Below are 19734 nucleotides of genomic sequence, written 5' to 3' on the forward strand. Positions count from 1 at the left end.
TAGCTAATAACAAATATTGGAGAGACCTCTTTAATTGTATGCTGCTGATGGGGATGTAAATTTGTTTAACCAGGTTGGCAAACAACTTGACATTGCCTTGTGAAATTGAACTTTCATATACTGTATGATCAGCAATACTACTCCTACATATATACTTAGAGAAATTTTAGAATGTAAGTACCACAAGATTTATACAAGAAAGTTGATAGTAGTACTATTCCTCAGAGCAAACAACTTGAACCACTCAGATGTGTATCAACAGGCATTTCTTTCAAAGAGTCTCCTATAAAGGGAAGGAAAGTAATGGAGGAGTAGTGGGGGTTGAGAGTTTTTTTCTGATTAAAACAGGAGAAAAAATTGCATATTTGTATGCTAAAGAATTAATTCCATGAAAAAGGTGTGGGGTGGAGAGTTACTAGAAAAATTGATTTCTCAGGCATTTAGTCTGAATTTACCTCCTAGTTCTGGAGGGTGATGTATATACCCTCCAGTTCTAGGTTTTACCTATTCTTCACTTTCCCTTCTTAAACTCCTGGATCAGATAGAGCATATCAACTAAGTACTCAAAGAATATTTGTTGTACCTACTGTAACATCTATAGAGAATTTGATCCACTTTCCATATCACCACAAAAATCAGATCCAATTTACCACATGCCTCCATTCGTAAATTATTATTTAGCAATCAAAATGAAGTAACTAGAATTACAGAAAGAAATATGGGTGTATCTTAGTAACAAAATGAGTGAAAATGGCCAGTTGATGAAAAAAGACCACATGTAGTATGATATCCTTTTTTAGACTGTTTAAATACAATTAAAATTAACTTGTGATAACATTAAAGGAAAAGTACAGAATTTAGGACAATGATCACCTCTGGGAGAAAAACAAGGAGAAAAGAAGCACATAGATCTAAATCATCGGTAATATACTAGTTCAGTGGTTCTCAAACTTGAATGTTCATTAGAATTACCTGGAGAGCTTATTAAAACCTAGATTGCTGGTTTCCACCCCCAGAATAGGTGGAGGAGGGTGAGTGTGGGGCATAAAACATGCATTTCTAACAAGGTCGCAGGTGCTGCTAATGCTGTTCTTCTGGGACCACACATAAAGAACCATCTCTAGGTCTCAGAATGGGTTGTGGGTTCACTAGTGTTGCACTGCATTTTGTTTTGAAATGAATATAGTTTAAAATTATATTCATATATATGAACATATATAATATATATATTTAAATTAGAGAGAGAGAGAAAGGATAGTCATAGACCAAAAATTAAAGTGTTTCACGAAGCAAGGATTAATATTAATCCAATTCTGGGCTCCAGAGGCATTCACCCCAAAAGAGGTAGAGTTCCATTACTAAAAACAAACTTGCAAAACACTGCTCTACAAGTGTTGCTAACTACTTTGAGAAATAAAGTTGAAGGTTGATTCTTATCAGTGACAGCAGCCTGCATTTCACCTCTCCGATCTCAACAATCTTTGGCACATAAGAAATCTACCTCCTTGGTTGGTTCAACAAAAATTGTGTTTAGAGAAAACATTCCCCTTACTTTGCGTGTTATTCTTCCCTCAAGTTCTCTAGGTAATTATTTTTCTTACTTTATACTTCCGCCGTCCGGATTTATGGTGTCTGCTAGGTTCTGAGATGGAATTTAGAGATTTCAGATCTCTACATTGACCAGGGCATACTGTGTCCAGTAACGTGCCAGCCACTGACAGGGGTTTGAGAAATGGCTGAACATAAAATTCTTGCCTCACAAGCAAGTCAGCCTAGAGAGGAAAAAAGATACACAAATATAAAATTACAACCCAAAGCAAGGCGTACAGGACGTTAGAGAAAGATTTATCTGCTTTCAGACCCTCTTTTAAATCCAGCTCCTCTAAGCTTTCTCGCGCGCTCCACTTAATCAGCCCCAACGTCCAACGCGGGCGCAGAGAGGCAGCGCGCGCCGGGCGGCAGAGGGCGGGCGTTGCAGGCCCCAGCTCATTGGCTTTCTGGCCGGCCGGAAGCGGCGGTGCGCTTCGGCTGCGCATGCGCCCCTCACACGTGCTTCCAGAACGCCCCCCTCCGCGGCTGCGGCCAGGCCGGAATCATGGTGCATGTTTCTGTCCTGCGGATGCTAGGACGGCCGGTGACGAGAGGAGTCGCGCTCCTGGAGTACTCTACCCCACGCCAATACAGCTCGGGCCCTTTCCGTGCCCGCGACAATGCCCGCGACGCGCGCGCTTTCTTCACGACACCCATTTTCTACGTGAACGCGGCGCCGCACATCGGGCACCTGTACTCGGCGCTACTGGCGGACGCCTTGTGCCGCCACCGTCGCCTCCGAGTTCCCAGTGCCGCCGCCACGCGATTCTCCACTGGTACCGACGAGCATGGCCTTAAGATTCAGCAAGCAGCAGCCGCTGCGGGCCTGGCCCCTACCGAGCTGTGCGACCGAGTCTCTGCCCAGTTCCAGCAGCTTTTTAGGGATGCTGGAATCTCCTCTACCGACTTCATCCGTACCACCGAAGCCCGGCACCGGATCGCTGTGCAGCATTTCTGGGGATTGCTGAAGGCCCGGGGTCTGCTCTACAAGGGACTCTATGAAGGTTGGTATTGCGCCTCCGAAGAGTGCTTCCTGCCGGAGGCCAAGGTCACCCGGCAGCCGGGTTCCTCGGGGGATTCGTGTCCTGTGTCTTTAGAGAGTGGGCATCCCGTAGCCTGGACCAAGGAAGAAAACTACATTTTCAGGCTTTCTCAGTTCCGAGAGCCGCTTCAGCAGTGGCTGCGGGGCGACCCTCAGGCAATCACTCCTGAGCCATTTCATCACGCAGTTCTTCAGTGGCTGGAGGAGGAGCTGCCGGACCTGTCTGTTTCTCGAAGGAGCAGCCACTTGCATTGGGGCATTCCTGTGCCCGGGGACGATTCGCAGACCATTTACGTATGGCTGGATGCCTTGGTCAACTACCTTACTGTAATTGGCTACCCAAATGCTGAGTTCAAATCTTGGTGGCCAACCACCTCTCATATCATAGGCAAGGACATTCTCAAATTCCATGCTATCTATTGGCCTGCCCTCCTCTTAGGGGCCGGCATGAGCCCACCACACCGCATCTATGTCCATTCACACTGGACGGTCTGTGGCCAAAAGATGTCTAAAAGCTTGGGCAACGTGGTGGATCCCAGGACTTGCCTCGATCGCTATACTGTGGATGGATTCCGATACTTTCTTCTTCGGCAGGGCGTCCCCAACTGGGACTGTGATTACTATGATGAAAAGGTGGTTAAGTTGCTAGATTCTGAGCTGGCAGATGCTTTGGGAGGTCTTTTGAACCGGTGTACTGCCAGTAGAATAAATCCTTCTGGGACCTATCCAGTTTTCTGCACTACCTGCTTTCCTAGTGAGCCAGGGTTGGTGGGGCCATCAGTTCGTGCTCAGGCAGAGGACTATGCTTTGGTGAATGCAGTGGCCACTCTGCCCAAGCAGGTAGCCGACCACTATGATAACTTTCAGATCTATAAAGCTCTGGAGGCAGTGTCCAGCTGTGTCCGGCAAACTAATGGCTTTGTCCAAAGGCATGCACCATGGAAGTTGAACTGGGAGAGCCCAGTGGATGCCCCCTGGCTGGGTACTGTGCTTCATGTAGCCTTGGAATGTTTGCGAGTCTTTGGAACTTTGCTGCAGCCTGTTACCCCAAGCCTAGCTGATAAGCTGCTATCCAGGTTGGGGGTCTCTGCCACAGAGAGGGGCCTTGGAGAGCTCTGTTTCTTGCCTCGATTCTATGGACATCCATGTCCTTTTGAGGGGAGGAGGCTGGGACCTGAAACTGGGCTCTTGTTTCCAAGACTAGACCAATCTAGAGCCTGGCTGGTAAAAGCCCACAGGACCTAGAGACTTAGTTTTTAAATGGGCTTGTGGTAAAAAAGTAAATGTGTCATTTTCTTATTTTGCGTTTTTAGGAAAATTAATGTTTTCTAAAGTGTTGCATTATATGAACACATAAACATTGTCACTGTGATAAGAGGTTTGTAGCCTTTCAGGTGCCTACCCTCTAGTCTTTAGTTCTGTGTGCCTGTTAACCACTATCCTTTGCACACCAGTGTCTCTAAGATGTCTCCAGGGTGAAAGATGGTAGAGAGACAAGACAGCTTTGCTGATACTATTCCCATTGTGCCTCCTTCCAAATCACAGTTCATGTTACTTGCCCAGACTACCTCTTATGGCTAGTTTTTCATTGGCCTGGCCTCTGCTGGGCGAATTATCGAAGTTTGGGGGTTGGAGGCCCCCTACCTCAGCTTTTACATGGTTGTCCTTCTTTGTTATATATGTTGGGTTTCCTATTGAAATAGGTTTCTTTATTAAACCTTTAAAAACTAGTGTCCTAGACAAGATGGTTTTGGCCCATGTTTATATTTTAAATTCTTACAACTATGACTCCCTACCTACTCTTCTAATAGTCTGAATAGCTGTGCTTTGTAACATTACACTTCAACCAGTAGATGGCTCTACGGTTTCACATATTTAATTACTTAACATTGACATTTCAGAATATTTAGAATAAATTTGTTTCTGCTAATTTTGCAGAATTTAAAAATTTTATTGCTTTTCTTAAGGGAAAACTGTAACCACTGCTGTTTTACATAAAGCAATAAAAAAGATCAGAATCCTGTTTTTTCAAACTACTGTAAAGGACATTTACTGTATTAAATGTTTAGTAAGCTAATAAGTAAATGTATCAAATGTGTTTGGTCTATGATAAATTATAAAGTTCTTGAGTTAGTTGGTTATGTTAAAATTGTTAAACTTTAATAACATGTTTACAGGTATGATTTAAGAAATCTGTAAAACAGTTCAAAATGGCTATATTTTCTTTTAATTTCTAAATCATAATTTTGTTACCACATAATTTACCTTATGTGATTTCTTTTGGTAAATTAGAATCTATAACACAATATAGACATTGTGGAATAGTTATAAATGTTAATATATTTACTTTACATTTTACTGATTATTTCTTTTGCTCTCTTAAGTTATTAAACTTGAAAAGTTTGTGAATACCTTATTCAGATCTGTTCTGTTGAATTTGTTGAAGGTGATGGTGAAGGAAGGAAATGATCAGTGCTCCAGGAATCTCAAACTGGATTTAGGGATCTCTTCAAGGCTCCATAAGAGAATATCACAGAGAAGATGTTAAGGTATCAATTTATTCAATGACGACAACACATTTAAGCCAGCATTATATCTCATAGGTGATTGGACAGCTAGGCCAAAGTTTAAAAGGAGAACTTGCCTTGAAATATCCATTATAAGCATGGTAGCAAGCAGAGAGGGCTCACTATAAAGTAAGCTACTGTACTGAAAGTCCCCCCAGATTCATTCTAGGTGCTACTGTTCAGCTCCAGTTTCTGTTTATTAATCAATATGGTGAGAGATTTCTGGTTGCTTGGAAACATTGCTTACTTAGAAAAGAATGCTTGAAGGCATTCTAAAAGGTGGAAGGACCGTTTCTACAAATGTTCCTTCAGACCCTCCTCTTCATACTGGAGTCCTGGGCTTTCCACGTGACTTGGTCTATCTATTTGCTGGGATTAGTAGGGCAGATTACTGGGGTGTATGAGGGACTATAGTCTCTCCTAGGGCTGGATAGAGCAGAGTTAAAAGAAATGAGATGTGTTTATATGAATGAACAAAAACAGAGTTGGATAGCCAGTGGTATGATAACGTCTGCTGTTGAAGTGCCTTGATAGCAACTTTACTGTTCCTATTATGAAAGGACATTCACTTCCACTTGAATGATCTTTCCTATAGCCTAGTGCTAGTAAATATGCTGGATCTTGGCTTGTTGGGTGTTCATAATGGAGTTCCTTTTGTGCAGCTTGTCATTTGTAGAGGCACATAACTAACTGGCTACTAGAATATTTATGGTACCAAAGGGCACAAGAAAATAGAGGAACCAAAGAGGAGAGGGCATAATTAACACAGGATACTTTGAGTGAAGAAGTGGGGATCTGAGTTACTCTGGTAATAAGGAAGATGAACCAGTTGGATTCTCTGTCAGGGGCAAGATAGGTAAAACAAGTATCCTTTGGGTACTTAGTTGATGTGTTCAGTTTGATCCAACAGTTTAGGAATGGCAAGTGGAGGAAAGGTGAAACTTAAAACTGAAGAGAGGGCATCTAATGGATTCCTTGACAGAACAGAGGTTTCTCCCAAACTACTATCTTGAGGCTCTTAAATTCATTTTGGGGTATTCTTGGTGGCAGAGTTGCAGAAGGTGATAGACCAGCTGTTCACAGCATACCATGTTAAAATAATAACAACTGTCAGCTCAGTAGGCTACAGTCCTATCAGTGAAGTCATGCAAGAAGTTGTGGTCAATGTATATATTAGGTGCATCACTATATATTGGAGAGCCATTCTACAGGTGAACTTAGAACTTAGGCACCTCAGAAGTCAGAAGACCTATGGCTGGCAATATATGGAGATCAACAATAAGCAGGAACAACAAATAGATATAATCTCTGATTTCACTGATATCTCAAAGTTATTCTGGAAGTAGGCCTCATTATTTTTCTTATCGACCTGTATGACCCATACAGGGGCTGAGAAGAGCCTGATAAGTTGAATATTAAGTTGATGCAAAAGTACTCATGAAGGCCTGGGCTGGAATATGGGCCTAAGGCAGAAGTCCTTTGTTTCATAGTTGTACCTGTGGTTGACACATAGCTCTTTATTTTTAATTTTTTTAATTTTTAAGTAAGCTCTACAACCAATGTGGGGCTTAAACTTTCAAGCCCAAGATCAAGAGTTTTGTGGTCTGACTAAGCCAGCTAGGCACCGCAGGAAATAGCTCTAGATCTGGGAAGTTCCAAAACTGAAGTAAAGCCAGTGGTTGGTTAGGCTGGTTGGGCCTCCAACTAGGATGCCTTATGATCACGATGTAGCTTGGGTAGCAAGTGGCAGTATGAAGCATTTAGCAGATTACTCCTTGGGCATTATGGTATGGGTGGTTTCTTAGATCTCTGACTGCCCCACCCCTGGTAAGTATGTAGTTGCATTGTTGGCCAAGTTAATGTAACCTGGAGTTATGGGGTAGGCCATGCCTCTTGACTAAGACTTGGTCCATAAAGCTGCTATATGATGACCTAAAATTGTCTCCTGGAGGCAATTCCCCACTATCCATAGTTCTATCAAATATAGAACTGTTCCAGTTGGTGAGGTCTAGGTTGCTGTTAACCTTGGTGGGTCCTTGCCTTCATCCTTTGCCTGAGTGAATAATGAATAACATCAGTGGACCTAAAAGGGTGTGGACATATTGACAGCCATATGTCTATTTTTGCAGCACAGGTTTACTAGTTCTGAGAGCTTGAAGGGAGCTTGGGCATAGATTTGGGTAATCAAGAGCACAGGTTAGGGGAATCAGTCTTAGAAGACGACTTTGAGTCCCTTGCAAAATGAAAACAGTATGAAATATGTCATTTCAACACAACACAGCTGGTCCTGACACCACTTCTTACAGGAAGGAGCTTTATGTAGCATCGGTTATCTTTTATCAATAGGAACACACCAAATTTGGAGGGTAATATTGCTAGAAGGGCCAAACAGTAACAACCAAGCTCATTAAGGTTAATTAGTAGGGATTTTAACCTTCTGAGAGAATGTCTTATTCTTTTTTGAGACAGGATAAGAGAAGCCCAGCCCAAGCTACTTTCCTCTGTCACCAAGAACTACTTTGAGCTGAGAGGAAAGGACTAACCAATTTAAGGGGAAATTGCTTGCTTTCTCTTAGTTTTTTGGTAGTCCTGGGTTACTTAGTATAGATCCTCTGAATTATGGGAACCACCTAACAGGGAATAGTTGACCATATTTAAAATACCCTGCTTAAGATTATATCATATTAATCAGTTTCTACTTACATTTTCATGATGAGGAAAGGGACTTGGGAAGAGCTATGGCACTGACAACTAGAAATTGTGTCTACTGTGTCTGTTCATGAATAGCTATTGGGAGTTTTAGTCATACTTGGATCTTCAAAGTAAGGTGAGGCTAAGTACGGAAGTTCCATCCTTGGCTATTAACTGAATTTCACCCCCATTTGGTTTATGGCACAGACTACTCACCATAGATTTTAAGTCCACAGCTCTTCACTTAAGAATCGGAAGGTATGAGATCTCAGGATGTTTCAGGAAACCAAGTGTACCATCTGCAAGAAGAAAATTATAGCTCCAAGGAGAGATGAGTCCTGCCTTCAAGTCATGAAGGACTTTTTTGGATGAAACATCTGCAGAGGGCATGGAGGACTCACTGGGTAAGCTGGAGGGACGGTTCTAGGAATAACTGGAAATGGATGATGTACCTTTCCTAGTATATGGAAAAAATGGTATATCCTCCCTATGTTACCATTCCTAATGCCATTCATGCCTTGTGCATGTATCCCTCCTTAGTTGACAGACATTGGTTTGTGGGATTTAACGTGAAGATGTGCTTTCAAAAACTACTTTATGACTGACTTATAGATTAGAATTTCTGTTTTCTTAATTCAATACATTCAATAAAAATATGACCAATTGCACACTTTTTCTCAAAATATTTTTAAAAATGTAATAACTTTTATGTTGGAAAACATTAAGATAGTTTTAATAATTTGGCTTCCTTTGAGCTAGTCTAGAGGAGTCTGTTGGTTAAAAAGCTATAAATATTAAAAGTATAAAGTTAATAAGCATGTTACACACTTTAGGTTAAATCAGTACAATAATACAAATAGAATGTATTTCTTTCAAACCAGATGAAAAGAAATGTTAAAGAAAATTCAATCCAAAAGAAGACAGGAAGGAAAAAGAAGGGCAAAGAAAAATGAAAAAGATGGTAAAAGAAAACCCATAATAAGATAGAAATGATTTTAATTACAAATATTTCAGAATTGTAGTGAACATCAAAGGATGAACCTTCTGTAAAAGGACAGCAATGTTCATGCTTAAATTAAAAAGTAAACATTAACAACTCAGGCAACAAAAGATGTTGGTGAGGACACGAAGAAAGAGGATCTCTTTTGCACTGCTGGTAGGAATGCAAACTGGTGCAGCCACTCTGGAAAACAGTATGGAGGTTCCTCAAAAAATTAAAAACAACTGCCCTATAACCCAGCAATTGCACTACTAGGTATTTGTCCAAGGGATACTGATCTGGTGTTTTGAAGGGACACATTCACCCCAATGTTTATAGCAGCACTATCAACAGAAGTGTTCCAGATTCTTGAATCCAATAGTTCTCCTCTAAATAAAAGTATGCTATCATAAATATATGAATCTAAGCATTTTGAAGTAACATTTACAAATACTTTACATAACACATTTATCTCTAAGCATGAAAACATATCAATATTCAAAAGCTTTATTTGATTTGACTATTATAATAATAAAGCCAGATAATTTTATTAGAGCTCACAAACACTGAAACTTTTTCATTTCATACATACATTTTAATACAAATGAACTTATGAAAAGACTCATCTATTTACTAACAATTTAAGTTCTATAAATTTGCTGAACATTTATTATTGTATTGTTACATCCTTCCTAACAAGCCTGCAGAAATCAGATTAAGTGTCCTCTGACTCTAGTTATCACCAAAGTAAGTCCCACCCTGTTAACTAAAATGCTGCATATTGAATATTTCCGGGTAAACTATCTCCTACATGACAGTCAAGACATGTTCTAACTCCCCCTAATTAGAGATATTGTTATGAACTGCACAAAATGTCATATTTTAGATATTTAAGAAACGTAGCTACTATGTTGGACATGGGCTATACCTTGAAGAAGTGTGATGAAACCTGTATTTATATAGGTCTCTAAGCTATCATCTAAATTGTATTTTTAAAAATGTATAAAAAAGTATTAAAGGCCTTGCTAGCTTGGAAGCCGTGAACACCTACATATTTATTATATGTTTTGAATAATTTCTTCAAACTATGTTTAAATTCAAGTTACAAAGTCCCAAGTTAACAAGGCATGATGGGTACTTCTGTAGTATTTTTTGCATGGTAGATTATGACTTGTTAATATAATCAGACTGGTACATTATAAAAGATATCCTATATTGCATTTTTCAGATTACCCTTAAAAATCGCTTACTAAAGCAACTTATAAAGGCTTTCATGAAGCAAAGAATCTTCAATCCTGGTAAACTGAATTTATTGCATTGACTTTTTATATTTAAATTTCTGTAAAACTTACTTTATGGAAACTCCCTACATTTTTAAAAAGCAAACCTTTTATTCCTGAGTTCAGTTTCATTTAATAATTCACTACTGGAATGTAATTAAATAAATCAAGTAACTGTGTAAAAAGCTTATTTTGGTATTATAGAAGAAAACCATAAGCACTAAAATGAATTACTGAAAATATGTATGGTTCATTGTGTGAAAACTGGTGGTTGCATTTTTATACCATTTTAAAATATGGAAGGAATATTTTTTGCTGAATATAAAGGAAACAATTTTTATGTTCATTATGATACTGTCTGACATAGTATTAAAAAGTAATTGTTAGTTAATAATCCTCAAACTAGAAAGATTTTTTAAAATTTAAATGTTGTCCACATAAAAATCAGCCTCTAGAAGGTAGTTAATTCATAACGAATTTTAAATAAAACATTTGGATGTAGCTGATATAATAAAATTAGTTTTCTAGCCTAAGGAGAATATATAGGACTTCTTCATTTTTCCATAATTTATGGAGACCAACTTAAAGTAGAGCAATCCATTCAGGTGCACAAAAACCGATATAAATGTATAACTGTGTGTAATGTAAAAATTAGGAAATCAACCTGATCTTAGTAAAGCAAAGGAAAAATAGTGAAACTTAACTGCTTAACATTGAGAGTAATGAGAAGGGGACTAGCCAAGGTCAACCAAGTTATCAAAACCCATCATTGGTAAGTCTGTAGAGGTAGTTGATTTAAATATTCAACATGTGAAGGTAGGTTAAGTTTGAGCTCAAGAGTTTTAAACAAGTCATTCTCTAAAGATAGACACAGGGTACAGGCATAAAAATCTAACTGGTAAACATAGGATTTTTGCTTAATTTATTTTCATTTTTCCTTTAGCATAGACATTAGGATATTATATGTGTTATTTTCAGTAAAAGCCATTTTCACAAACAGTTGGATATAGCCTGAATAAAATAATCCTAAGGTTAACTTAGAGTCAGCATATGAATAGTGCACGAGAAATTTACTTGCATTGGTATCTTTTAAAAATAATTTGTATAATAGGTCAGCTACTAATAAGGATTTTAGAAGGTTTCTTTTATGTGTTGTGATAAAACATTCTGCAAGTGGATATTGTGTAAATTTCTTTGCTTTAGTATCAAAGTTAGGTAACAACAACAACAAAAAGATCCTAAATAGGATTAGCAAGAAACACATTGAGGGTGTTAAAATCATCTCAAATTGTTGAAGTGTACTTTAAAATTATTACCCTTTAGGTGTTTTCTCCAAAACACCAAAGGAAAAAAAATTCATGTTTTTGGCAATATTTCATGTTAATTCAGCATTTCCTTTCTATGTTATCATTGGTCATTTCAGAATTATATGATGCTAAGGATGAGGGTTTAGTTTCCATATCTTTGTCCATTTTTATATCCTGACTTGTAGGAAAAAAGACCTTGATAGTTAAGAGCTAAAATTTATCTCTTATATGGTATTAAATATATTTTTGCTATTAATGGTATCTTACCTTCTCTATAAAATAAGAGCCAAATATTACAACATTAGCATAACAGGATTTTTTGGGGGGTACATTAATGATTTTTATACCATCTCCATTTTTCTGTAATTTATATCTGGAAAGAAAACTAAGTAATACAATCTTTATAGGAATCAAATAAATGCACTATAATGTACATTGTACATTTTGGTAAAGAGCACAATTGCCTAAAATAAATTAACTAAGATAAACACTGCAAACAAAAAATTTTTCGAAGGAAAATGCAATTATCCTTAGACTCTTGAAATTTACAAAAGTTTTAGAACAAAAATGCCTTGTATGTTCATACTTAGGTATGTACAGAATAAGCCTAAATAACAAATATAGGATTAAAATGAAAATGCCAGACAAGTGGAATATTAAACAGAATGTTGTCATCTTATTTTTGACTCTACTTAATAGAATACAGGACCTTAACATATAGCATGTTACTTTCAGAATAAAGGCAGCAAAATAAAGTATTACCAATAGGTGGAGTGGCCTTAGGATGTGCCAGAATAATTGTTATAACTATGTTATTACATTTTACTCCTCCACCAGAAATATTTTGTCAATATGCCCCAAAACTAGATACATTAATGGATAGTTCAATCTTTATGAGACACGATAAAAAAAAAATTAAGATATAATTGGGTTATCATCTTTCTAACATTATAAGGAGGTTTTAATATATAATTCCTACTCTTTTCCAACAGAAGTGTAAACTAGCTTTAGGTTTTGGAGTAGATGTGAAATTAAAATAGTGAAAAAAAAATAAGACTCTTATCCTAATATTGTGCAATCAAATTTCAATAAATGCTAGAATATATTTACATATAGTCAATTTAAATGTTGCTTATTTATATAACTTTTAATTGTTTTATTAGTAATCTAGTCTTGGAATATAATGTTTTTAGAGAAGAAAGTTGGTATATACATTAAATGGGGAGCATTTAAAGAAGAGTAGGCATGGCCATTTTGATTTTAAGAAGGTCTACATATTGTTGCATTTTTTTAATTATAAAAAACTTTCAATTCTGTCAGAGTAGACCGTCATAACATCTTTGTATTTAAAAGGTGAAATATAATGTTATGGGTAAGTTTTCTTCAAAGTTACCGCTTTGAAAGGCTAGAAACCTCACAAACTAAGACCTGAATGAAAGATAAAAGGGAATAATGATAGTGTTACAGTATTAAAGGAAGACATATGTACTGAATCTGGGATGATATACGCAGTGAATGCTTATACTTGCTAAGATGGTATAAAACCCTTATACTTTCAGTATGGATGACAAAAGAGGGCCAGAAATAGATACAGAGATATATTTAAGTATATTTAAGAGTAGTGTCTACTCTGGTCATAGTAACTGGTATAAAATAAATGGTCATAGTATGACAGGTTTCCAGATATATTTTATATATAAATTATCTTTACATGTATTAATATCTGTCAAATTCCTAATGTAAATCTAGAGATTGAAATGTTTTATAAAAAATATTTAATGTAAGTAGAATATACACTAACCTATATTTAGAAAAGTCAAAATAATGTGGAAGCTAGAATCTTGTACACATATTCTCTCTCCAGCAAGAGTTTTTTTTTTTAATTTATAATATTACAACAAATGTACTGTTGCTATTGTATATTCTGTATGTGGCATGGTTATGTCTACATACATGAAACATCTAGAACAAATCTGAAAAATCCAAACATCAAAGGTATTTTAAGTGCTTAGACATTATCATGTTGATAATATAGCCAGATGATGACCAAAGTTTTCAAACTTTATCAAGGTATTTGTTGTTTTGTATATACAACATTTTGTTCTATTTACTAAAATTATAAGTCTATCTTACTTAAGTGTGTGTAAATTAATAAAGGAAACCATGGTTTCTCCTGCACCTTCAGTGTTCTGGCTACTTGAATTTTTTAATGCCCTTGAAAAAGCAAAAGCATTTAATGTTAGGTACATCCAAACCCTTCACATTTCTTATCAGACCACACATGGAGCTAGTTGTTTTCTATTATTGGATAAAATAGTTATCCAAGACTCTACTTAACAGAATCAGTTAAGGTGGAGTAAGAATTGAATTCTCTGCTCTGAAATCTCTCCTAGGATGAAAGTGTGGGGTTTGAGAATATTGAGGTTTCAAACCTACAGATGAAGGTTGAGAAAAGCTGCTTCTCCTAGACTGTAACCTTGTTTCCTATTAAGAGATTTAAAGAAAATTAGGGTTTTAATGTATTTTCAGTGGCTCTTATTTTATAATTAAGGGAAAGATTTAAAAAATAATATTAACTGGGCCTGGATTCTGAGGCTAGATGTGTTTTAGGAAATTCACACTATAATGAGTAGGTAGGCTACCTTAAAACCTGTTCCTGGACAAGTCGGAAACATAGCGAAATAACAAAGACTAACTACTCAGGATCTGAGAATGGCCATATCTAATGGTATTTTTCAATTATTAGGTTATATTCTTTTGTGTCATCCCTGAACCTTGTTAAAGATATATCCAGAGAAAATGAGGGAATTATTAATAAACTTTCATGTTAAGTAAAAACATCCAATGAATAGACCTTGTGTTCCAACAAATGATTTTTATTTGATCCACTGCAGAATATAATGATTGTTAGAAGATACTGCTCTGTTCAAGATGGTGGAGAATAGGAAAATTTCAGCTAAGGTGTTTTTATAATGAGTAAATGCCTACTTCAGAGTGGCAGTGTTTAGCCAAATCCTCTTGCCTAAAAATTTCATCTTTTGTTCTTTCCTTTTCAAGTGATCTGAGTTCGAATATTTTGATTCAAGAAGAATGCGTGCAGCAAGCCTGAGTTTATCTAGTAAAGCTGATTAACTTTGGAAGTAACGTGAAGGCTAAATCAGTTGCCCAGCCTTAATCTGACAACAGAAAGTTAATACCAAGCGTTAAGTAGTTCTTCTAAAAACTTAAATAGCAACTTATATATAGTTAAGGGAAACAAACTGAAGCTTCTAAGATAAAAAGGCAAAATTTCTCTAAAGAGCCATGGTTGATTATATATTGTGCTTTCCCTGATATGGGCCCAGATGCCACTCTGCTGACCTAGCAAGACTCTGAGAATGTCTACAACAACTTGCCAATGCTAGAATAAGTTAATTGTCAGGAGTAAGTCATAAAAACAATGGATAATTTTACGGCATATCAAACCTGGAAGCTTCTAGGGTTAAAAATGTTTTTAAATTGTGGGGTTACAGAGAGAGTTTATTCATATCACTTCAGGATACATTGTGAAGGTACAAAATAGTCTTCTAACCAGAAAAGAAAAATTTATGAAGTATTATAAAATAAGTTAAAGATATTTATCAAAATCAGTGTTTGAGAAAATTCTCTCTAATAACATCAGGCTGTATTTAACCTTAGGCCCTGTTACAGTTTTTGAGCTGAGGAGACTTTAGTAGGCAATTATGATAATGATCCATTTATCTTAGAAACATACACATTTTATCAGTATAAAGAGTGGCATGAGTTTGGCCCCCTGGATTAGGATGTAAAAAAAGAAAACTAGAATGGCCCTGTCTTAAAATAGCAAACAATATATGGAGGGTCTATACAAAGACAGATAAATGCCTACATTGCAATTATTAGCAAGAAAATGGAAAGGAAGAAGCAAAGCAACCAAAGGTTCATTTGTTTTTGTTGGCAGACTTTGTACTTCCAAAAACATGTGTAAATGTGTTATGTTCCCAAAATATAAAGAGTAGATGGCTCCACTTATAGGTGTCTTTTGCTTATCAGAGGGATTAAAGTTTTGGGGGGATAACTTAAAAGGCTTTTCTTCTTATCTTGTGTTCCTTCTTATATTTCTCCGAATGCTGAATTGCACAGCATTTTTGAAGAAAATTTTTGATTAACATCTAAAAATTAAATTCTGGGGCAATTCTGCTTTTCCCTTTTGTTAGGAAACTGTTCATACTAAAGTTACTTGATTAAAGCATGATTAAACAGTTTCATGTTTATCAGAATTTATTTGCTTTAGAATTGAAATATTTTCTGATCCCAAGTCCCAGATGGTTAAGGGATTAGAATAGACATTTTGTGTCTAAGATTTAATTTGTGTGAGATTTAATTTTAGTGATTCAATGAAAGATGGCCCATAACTCTTGAATGGGACAAAATTATTTCTGAAAAGTGCTTTCTAAGGATCTTCCCGTCTTAGTTCCCCTACTCCCCAGAAATCATTTGCCTCCTTACTAGTGTAATTTATTAGTAATAAAAGTCTGGATTCTACCACTTAATAGTTATGTCATTTTGGGCAATTCTCTTACTCTTTCCAAAGCCTCACCTCTTATAAAAAGTTGTCGATTATTTCTCAAATATATTGAGTGGACAGAATAAGATAATATATATATGTAAAGTGCTTATAAATTATAAAATGCTATAAAAATAAGTGTTATTCTTGCTTTGGAAGAATACAATAAGTACAATTTTAATAGACTAAGCATGATTTTATAGCAAATTATCAACAGAGTTAATACAATTTTTATAAGGAATATTATCATGGACTTTAAATAATCTTCAATGACTAAACCAAAGATTTTCTTGAGAATTACCTCATTATTCTATACCAAATTTAGTTGCAAGGTTAAGTTACCAATTTTTAAGACTAATATCTTAAGAAAATTCCATAGTTGTAGACTTTATAGTTTTCAAGTTAATATGATTCTATGATTTTGTGTTTATAACTTGGGAAATAGGCTTATCCTTAAACATATTCATTGAACTTATTTATATAGTTGTATAAATGGCTAAACCAGAAATCATAAAGCTTCAAGGGCTAAAGTAATAGAGTAATTCAGGCCTATCCCTTATGGCTTAATCCCTTTCAGACTATACTGTTTTAATCTCAGTGTAATGTTATATTCTTTTTATAATATTTTAATAGGGTTAACAACATTACAGTTTCCCTGGGACACTCTAGTTTATGCATACTGTATTATTAGAATTTCATTTTTGAAAAATAGTCTTTGAATAGGATGGTTTATAGGCCTATTAATATGATAATCTCTGTTGGTTCATATATACTTCAAAAATCAGATCATTTTAATTATTTTTAGTACCCCCTTTCACTCTCAAGTATACTGATTTAATGATGAATATATCATTTCCACGTATAATAAGAACTTGGAGCAGAGATTAGCAAAGTCAAGAAATTTCTGATTTCTATAAGGAGCAGAAGTGAAACAGAACTTAGTATGATTGGTAAAGCATCAGAGGGCCTCATGCACAGGTTAACAGGTTTGATTTCTGTAAAGATAATAAAATCAAGTCTGTCTGCTGCTTATCAATGAAGCTGGGAGTGTAGTTTCAAAGGAAGTAAGTGCTGGAAAACAAGGACTCCTCTAATTTTGGATCCATATAATCGTATTTCAGAGAAGGTTAAGCTAATATTCATATTGGAACTTGGCAAATCTCTGAGTATGTAATTATTTCTGAGAAAAAATATTATATTTTTACACATGACTCTATTCAGCTAGACCCTATTACAAGTTTGTCTTACTATAATATAATGAACTGTACTTTATTAACAATAGAGACAAGATTCTTTTGAAACTGCATGACTTGAAATTAAATCATATCAGTGAAAACTATATTGTTAGCTACCTTTACCTACATGGAGTATGAATATGTTTGGTTTGAAGGATGTTTAATAAGAAAGAGCAAGTGGATGATTTCATACGAAGAAATGATCTTTAGAATGAATTTTGGATTATTTTCCCAAATAGTTTATCATTTAGAAGAAAATAAGAAAGCTAAATTCTCTGTATGGGTAAAGAGCATTTTAAAAAAGTTGACAATGATTTAGAAAGTATTTTTCAAGAAGCAAGTGGATGATTAAAATGAGTGTTAGGTTTATATCCAAAATCAGAGAATCTTTAAAATAAATTTTTAACTTCAAAAATACAAATCCGCTGAAGTTCAATACAGAATGTTTGTCTTTCATTATTATTTAGGGTTGCACCTATGAAATCCTTTGAGGAAACAGGATAGCCTTTCTGAAATCAAGAATAAGTCAGATGTACAAAAATGTGTGTATTAAGTAACATTATAGTTGCATCGGATCTTTAGGAATTAGACACAAAGGTAAGTAACTCTTTGCCTGCTCATCATCTTTTAAAATTTCATTTTATAAGTTTTATAATATATAAAGCAAAAGAAATTGAAGATTAAAGGATGTAATATTCCATGTTAAGGAAAAGCTATCTTGGCTCTCTTCATACTTCCAAAACACTCACTCTGTTATTGGGAACCATTGTGGAAAACACGGAACTTTGAGGACCAATGAGTTCAGAAATAAAAGAAGGACAGAAGCTGTGAAAACCAAGAATTATACTCTCTTAATCATGAATTAGCTACTTTTAAGCTGTCTTCTTTAAGCTAAAACATCTTTCCCCACATTGCCTGATATTTTTTCATGTTAGATTATACTGTTGGAAATTCTACCAAATTGGATTGTTTGGGTTAACAGGCATTCTCTTTAATCCTATTCTTAGGCAAAGCAAGGCAAGAACCTTTTTTTTTTTTTTTAACTTGCTTTTATTCCCCAAATCTAGAAGTCAGGTTAATAATATGAGATTATATATTTAGGCCAGTGCATACAGCTTTTGTAGGAATATGCTGTGAATTTAAACACCATTAAATATAGTTGGAGTTGGGCAAAACTCTTCCAAAATTAAGTGTATCTGATTGCATTTCTTTTCTTTCAGTTTAGAGCCACATGTGAAAATGAAACCATAATGAGAGTGCAAAAATAATGACTACACAGTAAAAGCCTTAAGCCCTACCATTTTAAGTACAAGAAAGTTAATTGAGTTGGGTGGATAACAAAAGAATCAGGGTCTCTAAAAATTTGGAGAAATTCTATCCAAAATACAAAACAGAGGTCCCTCAGAATGCTACTCAGTTTTGATTTTGTTTTTTGATTTTGTTTTTTTAATTGATTCAAAGAACAAGGACATGGTACTTGGAAAACAAGTTGGAAAGTAGATATTCAGATGAATAGACAGGGAATTCTTTCCAGGTTGGAAGAGTACAACTAGTAGACTCAGGGAATTCATGGGACAGGAAGAGTACAGTTGGAGTTTTAGCTTGGAATTTACCAAAGGGAAAACTCCTTTTTAAAGTATTGAAACCTATTGAAGACAAAGATCTAGAGGAAATGCCACAAAACTTTCTAATGGTGAGTAAGGAGAAGAAAATGCTAAGAATTTTGAGACATTTACTTTGAAGCCTTTATACTTTAGAGCAGAATTTTGACTCTTCTAAAACAAAATAACAACATAAGAAATTATAATCTCAAAAGTGTTACTTTCCCCAGGAAAGAAAAATTCTCAGAGATGTATGTTATCCTCTCTTTTCCGCAAAGGAAGTCATAAAGAAATAAGAGTCTAATCAAAGGACATTCTTACTAGAAATTCTCTCTTTAGGTCTACAGGTATACTGGGATCTTGTAGGTACATCCCAAAGTGTGAGGACCTAGGGCTTCCCACATTTTCTCTGATGAGGAACAAAAACCAGTCAGTAAGAAGGTTGAAGTGAGGAAAAACCTCTTAGCAGGTAAGGAAGGGCAAGGATTTAGTTCCTAGGTATAGAATGGCAGATTCTCATAGCCTTGTTTTCCAAAGGAAAAAGTACACCAAGATGTTTGATTCATATCCTCTTTAGAGAAATACTAAATGACATTGACTCATGGGTACATACCTTGACAGAAATGCAAAACTAAGATTAATACATATCAGCTTCACTAAGAAAAGTATGTACCAAAATATTACTAAATAATCAAGTATTGGCTTCTTTTAACTAAGAAATATGTATCAAATGAGTAAAACTGACAAATCAGTAGATGGAAAAATTTTTAATTACATGTTTTAAAAATAAGTCAGATGCCCATATGGTATCACTAGCTTAGAAAAATGTTTTCATGACTATTCAGTCTGTTGCTGTGAATCTTTACTTCAGTACA

General features: G+C 35.6%; 2 protein-coding genes across 6 annotated transcripts in view; one reads left to right on the plus strand and one right to left on the minus strand.

The window, feature by feature from the left end:
- RFTN2 (raftlin family member 2) overlaps window positions 1-19734 on the minus strand; it is a 98709-nt gene that overhangs the window by 75895 nt on the left and 3080 nt on the right. For 3 of the 5 annotated variants that reach the window (XR_013330669.1, XM_077745769.1, XM_077745767.1), the window contains exons 2-4: window positions 8107-8189; window positions 5045-5147; window positions 1602-1772 (exon numbers count right to left, since the gene is read on the minus strand). The gene's annotated coding sequence lies outside the window, so the exon portion shown is untranslated. Of the gene's footprint in view, window positions 1-1601; window positions 1882-5044; window positions 5148-8106; window positions 8190-19734 lie in introns of those variants that run through there. The other 2 variants (XM_077745771.1, XM_077745770.1) reach the window with 2 other exon arrangements.
- Window positions 2071-4907, plus strand: MARS2 (methionyl-tRNA synthetase 2, mitochondrial). The gene has a single exon (XM_077745802.1). The coding sequence runs from the start codon at window positions 2096-2098 to the stop codon at window positions 3875-3877; it is 1782 nt and encodes a 593-aa protein (XP_077601928.1). The 5' UTR covers window positions 2071-2095; the 3' UTR covers window positions 3878-4907.

Source organism: Crocuta crocuta, unplaced genomic scaffold (assembly GCF_008692635.1).
Source record: "Crocuta crocuta isolate KB4526 unplaced genomic scaffold, BGI_CrCroc_1.0 scaffold564, whole genome shotgun sequence".
Lineage (NCBI taxonomy): Eukaryota > Metazoa > Chordata > Mammalia > Carnivora > Hyaenidae > Crocuta > Crocuta crocuta.

Bases quoted from the DNA above. Each gene is read 5' to 3' on its own strand.
- MARS2 (XM_077745802.1), top strand. From the start codon at position 2,096: ATGGTGCATGTTTCTGTCCTGCGGATGCTAGGACGGCCGGTGACGAGA.